We start from the raw sequence: 11,515 nt of genomic DNA on the forward strand, positions 1-11,515 counted from the left end.
TCTGATATTCAACAACAAAAAATAGTGAAACAGATTTAGCAAAATAGCAATAAAAATTCAAACTCCTATCAGATTTATAGTCCCCACCCTGCAGATCTATTAGAATCTCTCCTTAAATTCCAGCCAAACCCATTTACACAGTAACAGATTAAAACCTTTAGATAAACCAAACATTACCGCCACATATCTGACTCAGTAACCATTAAAACAACTATCATTCAACAACTATCATTCAACTCATTCATTTCAGACGGAACTATCCACAGACTTGTATCATGTTAAACTGAACTTTCAATATTCACCACTGTTCTGCACCAAGTAACCTTTCCTCTAATCACGGAGCAGCTGGCTTGCTTGGTCTCGCAATGAATCCTGGGAAAACCAAGGATACCGAGGATACATCGGACCTGTCCTTCAAATCAGGCTAAAAGAAGGACGCATTTTAAGGCCGCATAACGAGGAGTCTTGGAATCCGACCAGACCGCACCATGACGTAATCGGCCTACGAATCTGGCCTTCTGAGCCCATGAATTCGAACAGGGCCATATACTCTTCCTCTGCAGTTCCTCAGTGCTGGTTCCTCCTCTTTTCCTGGCTCCCCACCTGAGTTTTTCCCGATGAAGTTGTCTGGTTTTTTGGGTTCTACTGTATGTGTTTTGTTATTTGGTTTTTGGATTTTTGCCTCAGTTATTCAATCAAATCCTCAAGAACACACCTCTGCCTCCTCGCCTCTGCATTTGGGTCTTCAAAACCTCAACCAAACCCTGACAAACACCTTCTAGTTTTCTGAATATATACATTCAAACATATCATATCAATATGATATCAGTATATACATATCAGTTCAAACATGACTCAAAGTTGTTTTTTTTATTCTCGAAAATAATAGGTATTTTTTGAACAGCAGTAATAAAGACATGCTTCCTTTGTCATGTTTACATTTTGACATGCTGCTATATCTGTTTTAACTATGCTTTGGTGCTCGCTGTGTCCATAAAATGAACTTGGTGGTAGAATTATGGAAAATCTAAGCTTTCTAACAATGTCTCATATGTCTATATTGGTAGACATTTAATGGTGTAATTTACATGCATTCTGAGTTATTAGTTATAAACGCTTTAAAATGGGTTGCCAGCGACACAATTATGAAAGGCTTATTAAGTCATCTTTAACTCTCGACTGTGAACCCTTTTATTCTTAAATTCATTCCACCTTCTGCACATTTAAACCCTAATCCCTCATACCTCACCCTGCCCTCCCTCATCCTTACCTACCTTTTCCCCATCTCTGTGTCATTCACCCCACATTACTTAGCAAAGGCAACAGGCAGCATCTGGGGTTTCCTTATTTTGCTCAGGAAATGGATCTCCTGAGACAGAATCCTCACTTTGAATCTCAATCTCAGTAGCCTTCAGCAATAGGACTCCAGATGATTCCATCAAAATGATTCCATCTACAGCTCTCTTCAGTAAATCTTATAAGCTGACACTTTTTGGCAGAGGCCTTTCCCAGTGATTACTCAGTCGGAGTAACAAAGAACTGTATATCAACAAGGGCTACAATCCAATTGAACAGAATTGTTGTTTTCCAGGAAATGCATCTCATCAGTCCATCTGGGATTATTCAACCCATCAAGTTGAAACATTTTCTGCGATCCTTTCCAGTTAAGGAGGGTGTACAATGTTTTTTTTAACAGATGGCTGTCACTTATCAAGCAAACTGACTTATTTTCAAATAGATCACAGATTCCTATGTTATTTCACATCTCTTAAATGTGGCAGTTGGTGTTAACATGGCAGCATCATATCGGAGAGCTCCCTGAGGAGGGATAATTAATGAACATTTACAGCAGTATTCATCAGACCATAACCATGTATACAATTGTTGTTGTTTCTCCAAACTTGGAACTAATTCTGAAAGGTTTTAACTGAACTAATTGTTCAGTAAAATATTCAAAAACAACATATGGAATCCTTTAAATCAGGAATGTGTAAATTGCTGCTGTTTGTCAACACTCTGAGCAAAGTCACGTAGAATCTGCTATCAGCAGCACTGTCACTCTCTGCCTCTCTGAATAAAACAGTGTTAACACGGCAACTGTGTGACAGAGGCTCCTGTTCTGTGGTGAGACGAGGCTAAATAAAACTTACAAGGATGCGACTCTGCTGCTGCGGGGGGGCATAATTAAAGCATGATATGTTCCGATCAAGCTTGATACATAAGAGCAGTAAAGCAGCTGTGAAACCAGCAGGAAATGCGATGTTGAGATATAAATCTGAAGTTCATGGCGTGAGTATCTGTGGCAGGGCAGTGTTAAACCAAGTGTCAACTGAAGTCTTGACCCAGCAATAGCTGTCGCACACTGTTAGTTTTTCCAGGACAGCTGATATTATATGCAGTGACTTCCCTCTGCTGAAGTATGAATAAGTCCTTTTAGACGATGCAGCTGAGTAAATGCGATCAAGGATGCGGATATCATGGTGTTCTGGGTAAATTCCAGTTGGAGAATTATTATTTAATAGATGTAAAGAAGCTTAATCAGGAAAAAAAAATTGCTAAACCTTCCGCAACATTACAACATTGGTTTTGGAATTATTAGATCTGGGGAAATATTTACTATATTTGTCAGTTTGGATCAGGTTTTTTGAAGGAACAGATTAGGGAAGGTTATCATAATCTCGACCAAATCAGTACTGCCTACAGCCCAGTTAATCCCTGCAGTTGTCAGGAGCTGTTTCATATGTGAGCAGCTGAATCGGACAGAGGAATCATGTAAAAACTTTGCCAAAAGGTCCTTCAATTAAACCTAGAGGTAGATTCTAAGTGCTGAATCAAAAGTGAAAATCTGGTGTCTTAAAATCACCTTCTTAAAGAAATAATGCATATTTGAAGCGGTGCATATCTAGGAGCCAATCTGTTTGTTCACTCTTCTTTTTTGAAATACTTTAGATCTCAATCATGTCAGATGGCAAGAATTCCTGAATGTCAGTGATCAACTTTTGTTTTACAAACCTTTCAAAATAGTATTTATTAACTCTTTCAAATAGCTTGAGTCATTCTTCTTTTACATCAGTTATATTGTAATGTCTCTGTGGCCTTTCACATTAAATCACAATGGAGTCCTGAGTGGTAACTGTATGGTAGTAAAGAGTCAAAACGTTGAAAGATTAAACTTTACTATAAGTTGTTATAGTCAGTGTATATCTTATATTTAACATGGTAGAAAGAATTCTTTCAGATTTTAGACGGCTGTGATTTGAAAAAAGTTGATGTTTTCTACCATTCCTGCATCGTTAAAATCAATAAGTCAAACTCAAGTTTTGACCTTGCATTTCTTCAGGTGTTTAAATCCACCGTGATATACTTTTAAATATTGAAGGCTGTATGTTTCTGGATCTTGTATCATGTATCTTCATACGCGCTAATGTATTATTTATGTTACAGGTGGACCTCTTAGATGCCTACATTTATCTTTAAACAAATTCTGCAAGGCTGCACATTGACACAATTTCTAGCACTGTTGCTTTGCAGCAAGAAGGGCCTGGGTCAGTTCCTAGTCCAGAGTCTTTCTGCATGTTCTCCCTGTGCAAGCATGGGTTTTCTCTGGGTACTCCGGCTTCCACCCAAAGTCAAAAACATGACTTTTAGGTTAAGTGGCTCTTCTATATTTTCCTTAGATCTGTGTTACCCTGCGATGGCCACCTGTCCACAGTGTAAACCGCATTTCCCCATAAAATGCTGGAGATAGGCACCAGCCCCAACACAAGCCTAAAAGATGAAGCAGGAGAAGATGGATGGCTAGGAATTCTACTGTTTTACAAATCGTCACTGATATGTAGGGAGGTATTTTTTAAAATATATATTTTTTTGGATAAGATTTTAAAACTTAAAAAGCTAATTCAAGAATAGAAATAACCAAAACAATCCTACAAAACTAAAACCTTAAGAATTACATGTCTACAACTAACAAACATTAAGGTTTAAGTAACTTACAGCTTGCCATACATTCATAATTCCCTCCGTGTGGGAAGATCTGTTTTACACACGTCATGATTCTGCTAACATCAGCATTGTTATTAAAGGAGGATAATTAGAGATGAACTGACCGTTGACGGTGAGCGTAACCTCGGTCTCTCCAACTCCAATGCGTGGCACGATGGCCTTGCAGACATACTGTCCTGCATCAGCCTGGCTCACTGCCTTCAAATGCAGCTGGTTGTTGTTGCTCAGAACCTGGAAATACAGGCAAATATACATAAAGAAAAGGATAGCTGGTTGTGATGTAAAGATATTCAGAGAGCAAATGATAAAGGGAAAGGATATGGAAGGAGGGGATCTATGTTTAATTCATAAAACATGTTGATTTACTCAGCAGGCTCCATTAGATTTTTCCCCGAGCCTTTTCTTAAATGGTTGGGGCATGAATTAAAGATTTAGAAGTCTCAGAACCAACAGAGAGTCCTTTAGGTGAGCAAACACATCAGAAATCTGCCTTTTTAATACACATTGAAGCAAAACACTCTTCACAAGTTCAACAATTATTCGCAGCCCTGGAAGGAATTTCCTCAAAACCAGTGAAATAGGTTAGTGCTATGGAGACTTGTTGGCCCTAAGATGCCTCTCTATACTGCTGTTCTTCAACAGCAAGCTTTGGAGATCTTTTCAACGCCTCCCTTAGCATCATGTTCCCTGCATGTGGAAGCCATATAAATACGTATATACTCTTTTCTCTTTCTCATTTGAAATTGTTGCTAAAGAAAATAAGAGAGAAAACATTCATTTATGGATGACTATTGAAAGGTCCTAATATGCCAATCAAGTAAAAATGGGTATGACAGAAAAAGTCAACCTTATTTTAAGGGATTTGGCACTGGCGGAAAAAATTGGGGCTTTATTAATTTCATAAAAAAAATGTTAAAATAAAATAATTTCCTCTATTGCATAAATAGGGCAAAAAAAAAAAAAATCAATAGGTTTCTTTTTTCTCAATCTGTGCTCTTACCATGCTGGAACCCTTTTTAGTCCAAGTGAGAGTAAGTGGGGGGTTTCCAGCCCACTTGCAGTTCAAAGTGACATCTGAGTCTGCGTCCACTGTCACTGGTCTGGGCTCCACAACAAGAATTGGACCAACTTCAATAAAAAACACAAACAAAAATGTTAATTCCTTAAAGGGTAACAAGATTAATGAATATCAGAGTATCAGTCCTCCTCTGAGTGTGCCCTGATCCTTTTTTGGCTCATTAGAGGGAAGCAGTTTAAAGTTCCGTAGTTTTCCTGGTGCCGTGTCATGCTCCTACCTCTAAACTGCTGAGTCTGCCAGTCTGTATTCGAGCATGTCTGCCTTAACTCTCTGTTAGACTCAAGGAGCTCTGAACCTGCCTGAGTACTTGGTGAATTCCTGGAACCCTGGATGTGACTGTTCCTGCCCTTATTGGATCCCCTGTCCGGGCTACGGACTCCTGGATCTCAGAACCATCCTGTTCTGAACTTTTTGCCTGACCTGGCTCGCACTTCTGCCTGTTCACTGAGGCTACTCACTAGGGACACTCTACGTGGCTCTGCGCTGCATCTAGGTTGGCAGTCCATCGGCTGGATCCTGCCACACCCGAGAGGATGGACTGAACTGTTAGACCAGGTAAGTGACTCATACGGATAATCATCTTCCATCAGATTATAGTGGTCACTTACGTGTGTTTCNTAAGTAACTTACAGCTTGCCATACATTCACAATTTCCCTCCGTGTGGGAAGATCTGTTTTACACACGTCATGATTCTGCTAACATCAGCATTGTTATTAAAGGAGGATAATTAGAGATGAACTGACCGTTGACGGTGAGCGTAACCTCGGTCTCTCCAACTCCAATGCGTGGCACGATGGCCTTGCAGACATACTGTCCTGCATCAGCCTGGCTCACTGCCTTCAAATGCAGCTGGTTGTTGTTGCTCAGAACCTGGAAATACAGGCAAATATACATAAAGAAAAGGATAGCTGGTTGTGATGTAAAGATATTCAGAGAGCAAATGATAAAGGGAAAGGATATGGAAGGAGGGGATCTATGTTTAATTCATAAAACATGTTGATTTACTCAGCAGGCTCCATTAGATTTTTCCCCGAGCCTTTTCTTAAATGGTTGGGGCATGAATTAAAGATTTAGAAGTCTCAGAACCAACAGAGAGTCCTTTAGGTGAGCAAACACATCAGAAATCTGCCTTTTTAATACACATTGAAGCAAAACACTCTTCACAAGTTCAACAATTATTCGCAGCCCTGGAAGGAATTTCCTCAAAACCAGTGAAATAGGTTAGTGCTATGGAGACTTGTTGGCCCTAAGATGCCTCTCTATACTGCTGTTCTTCAACAGCAAGCTTTGGAGATCTTTTCAACGCCTCCCTTAGCATCATGTTCCCTGCATGTGGAAGCCATATAAATACGTATATACTCTTTTCTCTTTCTCATTTGAAATTGTTGCTAAAGAAAATAAGAGAGAAAACATTCATTTATGGATGACTATTGAAAGGTCCTAATATGCCAATCAAGTAAAAATGGGTATGACAGAAAAAGTCAACCTTATTTTAAGGGATTTGGCACTGGCGGAAAAAATTGGGGCTTTATTAATTTCATAAAAAAAATGTTAAAATAAAATAATTTCCTCTATTGCATAAATAGGGCAAAAAAAAAAAAAATCAATAGGTTTCTTTTTTCTCAATCTGTGCTCTTACCATGCTGGAACCCTTTTTAGTCCAAGTGAGAGTAAGTGGGGGGTTTCCAGCCCACTTGCAGTTCAAAGTGACATCTGAGTCTGCGTCCACTGTCACTGGTCTGGGCTCCACAACAAGAATTGGACCAACTTCAATAAAAAACACAAACAAAAATGTTAATTCCTTAAAGGGTAACAAGATTAATGAATATCAGAGTATCAGTCCTCCTCTGAGTGTGCCCTGATCCTTTTTTGGCTCATTAGAGGGAAGCAGTTTAAAGTTCCGTAGTTTTCCTGGTGCCGTGTCATGCTCCTACCTCTAAACTGCTGAGTCTGCCAGTCTGTATTCGAGCATGTCTGCCTTAACTCTCTGTTAGACTCAAGGAGCTCTGAACCTGCCTGAGTACTTGGTGAATTCCTGGAACCCTGGATGTGACTGTTCCTGCCCTTATTGGATCCCCTGTCTGGGCTACGGACTCCTGGATCTCAGAACCATCCTGTTCTGAACTTTTTGCCTGACCTGGCTCGCACTTCTGCCTGTTCACTGAGGCTACTCACTAGGGACACTCTACGTGGCTCTGCGCTGCATCTAGGTTGGCAGTCCATCGGCTGGATCCTGCCACACCCGAGAGGATGGACTGAACTGTTAGACCAGGTAAGTGACTCATACGGATAATCATCTTCCATCAGATTATAGTGGTCACTTACGTGTGTTTCTCTCTCAATCAGAGTGTCAGTGATGGGTTGAGCCTTTCCCCTGCAGCCGCCACAAATCAGCAGCAATCCACAGAAGCCCGCTCATGTTCCATTCTGGTTTTGTAATTTAACTTTTTCAAACTTCCCACTTTCTATCTCGCCTGAATACTGAGTCCCTCTGCCTCGCTACCGGATACTAACTGTATATCAGTAGAATACACAGTTCTACAGGTTATATAGGCCCAAAACAGATACTAATGTTAGCGTAGCATGATGCTTATAGGGCTGCATTAAAACTGTTCTTTTTGGGATTGAAAAGTCATACAACAAAAACGGAAAGACGTGAAGGAGACTAAACCAACAAAAAAAAAAAAAAAAAACCCTGAAGATAGATGAATAGACAAGCCATATTCCTCAATTATTAAAAGGATTAGAACAGAAAAATACTTACTTTTGTGTACAGTAAAAAACAAGTATTTTTTAAGGGGTCAAAGTAAGACTTTCAAACATAGGAACATATTTAAGCATGCCCTGATATTTAAATTTAGTATTTTTTTCATTTTGTTAAACTGCATAAAGTGTTTAATAACTGCATTATTTCTTGCCCACTCTCCAATGTCAGGCATTTTACCAGTGACTCATTTAAGCCCACAGTGACTGGAGAAATCTTTGCGTGTTAGTTGGCATCTTACTTTCACAACTGATAAAAAGAAAGAAACCCTTACATCTGCTAAACACAGTTTATTTTCAGATTTGGAAAACGCTTTGGACAAGGAGAATCCTTTATTTTTTGGTTGCCTTTATTCATGAATTTGCACAATTTGGTCATTATAATATGATCTGTATATTGATGAAAGCTCACACAGAAAAAAAATGTTTGCAGGCCCCGTCTGTTGAATTGCAACACAAATGAATTTGTGCCGTCTTTAAAGATATGCTCTGGGTATACAAACATGTTTGCATGTGTTTAAGGACCTTAAAACACACCCTAAGTGTTAACAGGATGCCTAACAGAATTCTGACAAATCTGTTTCGTGTTTGCATAAAGCAGGATGACTCCCAGAGTCGGAGAGCAGCAGAAGACAAGTCTTAATGAATGGCATTGTTAGTTTACACAGGATAGTGATTGAGTAGAGAGCCAGGGTTGGCCCAGAGGTGTAATCTCCTGTTTTCTGTAGGGTTAGTGTAGAGACATCTGCTAACATCAACAATAGCAGACTTCAGAGCTGTGGTTGTGTGAATTAATCAGCTAGCATTGTAAAGTCTAGTCACCGGCGAATCAATGCCAGATAGATTTATTGGACAACCAATGAATTTTGTTTCAATGCCACAAATTTGGCAAACATCAAAATCAAGTTTGAAATAATCTCAACCCTATTTCAGCTGTTTTCAAATATTCAACTATTTCAATTCTGTTTTGACTTTGAATTATTGTTTTTCTTAAAGTGATGTTATTTCAACAACGTTTAGAAATTGTTTAAATGCCAGTTAAATGCCAGTTCTATAGTTTTGTATCTCTGCTTCTGTCTCCTTGAACCCCAGTCGGCCTCTGCAGATTGTCGCTCAAACTGAGCCTGGTTCTGCTGGAGGTTTCTTCCTGTTAAAAGCGAGTTTTTCCTCTCCACTGTCGCTACAAGCATGCTTAGTGTGAGGGATTGCCTTTGAGTCAATGAGTCGATGCAATCAACTGGTTTTCCTTAGATAGAAAACTTCGAATCAATCTGACTGCTTGATCTGGTGAACTGGAAAGTGCCTTGAGATGACATGTGTTGTGAACTGGCGCTATAGAAGTAAACTGAGTAGAATTGAATTATAGGGAGTAGTGGCTTAGGATGGAGACATTTGTCTTGCAGATTTTTGGATGCAGAAGTTTAAATCCCAGCTCTGTCCATCTTAACCATTTTGTATTGTACTTTGGTGATGCACCTGCATTGTCTACTGATTGTGGTCAGAGGGTCTGATGGCACTAGTGTACGGCAGCCTTACTTCTTTCAGTGAGCCCCAGTGCAGCTAAAATGTAGCTCTCTACCATCAGTGTGTGAATGTGTATACGAATGGGTGAATGTTTACTAGTGTTAGATAAATAAAATACTGATAACTGTTGAAACTCATCTTTTAGGAATGTTGTCCCTTTTTAACACTTTAAAAGATGTTGTTCTAGCTCAATCTAGTGTGAAACAATATGAATGCTTTAAAAATGTTGAATTTAACTCTATAGGAGTTAACACTTCCATTTTTGGTTTATGTAATTTCTTTATAAAAGATACAAATCATATGCAATAAGAATAACCAAGCTGATGACTTCAAAAGTCATGTGGTTAGTCCGCAACTCGTTATTTATTGATGTTGGACTCCAATGTGACTTGATGTCGTATAGGTGAAACACATCTTTATTGTTCTCCTCAGCAAACAACTGTTCACAATTGACTCACAGTGCACATCCACGAGAATGCTGACGTTGGTGCTCCCCACTGCGTTAAACACCTGACACGACACGGGCTCGGTGAAGAATGAATGATCAGCCGTTGTGACAAATACGCTCTCCCTGGCCCCTTCCAGCAGCACTCCACCTTTAGCCCACCTGAAAGAGGACAACCACAACACCCTTTCACATTTCAAAAGCCAATCTTGCCTGTGTAGAGGTACAAATGTGGGATTTTTTTATGTTCTCCGTGAAGATAGAAAAAATGATGACTTGATTCCGGCGCTCAGGGGAAATTCTGTAATAAATTAGAATAATTCTTGTTATCCGTATGGTTGCTTGCCAAATATCTAGCTGAAAATCATATCACCATATTGCACATTCTCCACAGAATGACATTTTAATGCACATTCAGTAGGCTCTGCGCCTAAGTACCTGGCAGTCTTCCCATATCAGGACCCTCTCTGATAAACTTTCAGACCTCAGCCTTTTTTTTGCACCTTCAGTGCTTCACAGATGTCGCTTACGATAAAAGTCTCTGTTTGACTACACAAAATGTTCAATACTTTCGCAAATTTTGTTCTCTAAGCAGTATTAAGATTCAGGAGCGGCTCCACAGACGAGCAGATGAAAGAAAGCCCATTGGCATTGATCATCTGATCGGGCTGCTAATGTTGCACTGCAGGCCCACCAAGATCAAACCCTTCCTCACATCTTGAGCTACAATTACAGCCAAACACAGATACATTATGAGTTAAACTTAGACCTTAGGGCCACAATGTTTGGAAGAGAGTCTTACATTTTAAGTGGCATATTTTCTCCTTACACATTTTTCCGGTTTGTAATTTACTCAGCAGACAACTTTTATTAATTGAACAATGCTGTTTACAAATGAGGATTAATGAGGATTAATTTATTGAAGGAATATACTATCCACACCAATGTGGTCCCATGTATAAATAGAACCTGTCTGATAAAACAAAGTAGATTAAAAGATATCAAACAGCAGACCATTCTGCCTACATTTAAAAAATGAGGATAACATGAAACAGATACAAAGATAACTGACTTTTCCAAGAAAAAGAAAATTAAAAACAACCCACTAGACTTTGTTTCCAAGTTTAAAGAAGTTTCGCTTCCCATGCAAGAAGCTTTTACAATTCAAAATATCAGAAATAGCATTGAGGTCGAGGTTTTATACAGTAGCCCAACAAAGCCTTGTTTTTGTTTTGAAAACATGCAAATAGAAACAGACGAAGGGCTCCATACCTTTTGAATGTTTAATTGCTTCCCTTGTTTTATAGTTACTGAGTTGGCTTAACTGTTCCAAACTTAAAAACGTAAAGTTACATTCACTGCTTGATGACAGTCAACCAAATACATTTTTAAGAGCTTTGAATACTAGGTCAGTTACATAATCAGACTTTAGTATTTCCTCTGGATAATCACATAAGTTGTTGTTTAGCAGTGCATATAAACATGAGAATTGTCATCTATCAAACCTGTAGCCCATGATGGGTGGATTGGCTGTGGCCTGGCAGGTGAAGGTGACTCTTTCCCCTTCCAGGACAGAGCGAGGTTCGATGGACAAGGTCACTGTAGGAGGATCTGCAGAGAAAAAGATTAAGATTTATTTATGATGGATGGATGGATGGATGGATGGATGGATGGATGGATGGATGGATGGATGGATGGATGG

The 11,515-nt window shown here is 39.3% G+C and overlaps 1 protein-coding gene across 1 annotated transcript in view; it reads right to left on the minus strand.

Moving 5' to 3' along the window:
• Positions 1-11,515, minus strand: part of LOC107092629 (kin of IRRE-like protein 1) — a 143,043-nt gene that overhangs the window by 25,112 nt on the left and 106,416 nt on the right. The window contains exons 6-9 of the mRNA XM_015387216.1: positions 11,319-11,424; positions 9,827-9,975; positions 6,721-6,848; positions 5,825-5,951 (exon numbers count right to left, since the gene is read on the minus strand). Coding sequence (XP_015242702.1) covers positions 5,825-5,951; positions 6,721-6,848; positions 9,827-9,975; positions 11,319-11,424 — 510 coding nt within the window. The remainder of the gene's footprint in view (positions 1-5,824; positions 5,952-6,720; positions 6,849-9,826; positions 9,976-11,318; positions 11,425-11,515) is intronic.

The sequence above is a fragment of the Cyprinodon variegatus genome, unplaced genomic scaffold (assembly GCF_000732505.1).
Source record: "Cyprinodon variegatus isolate N-32 unplaced genomic scaffold, C_variegatus-1.0 Scaffold17, whole genome shotgun sequence".
Taxonomy (NCBI): Eukaryota; Metazoa; Chordata; class Actinopteri; order Cyprinodontiformes; family Cyprinodontidae; genus Cyprinodon; species Cyprinodon variegatus.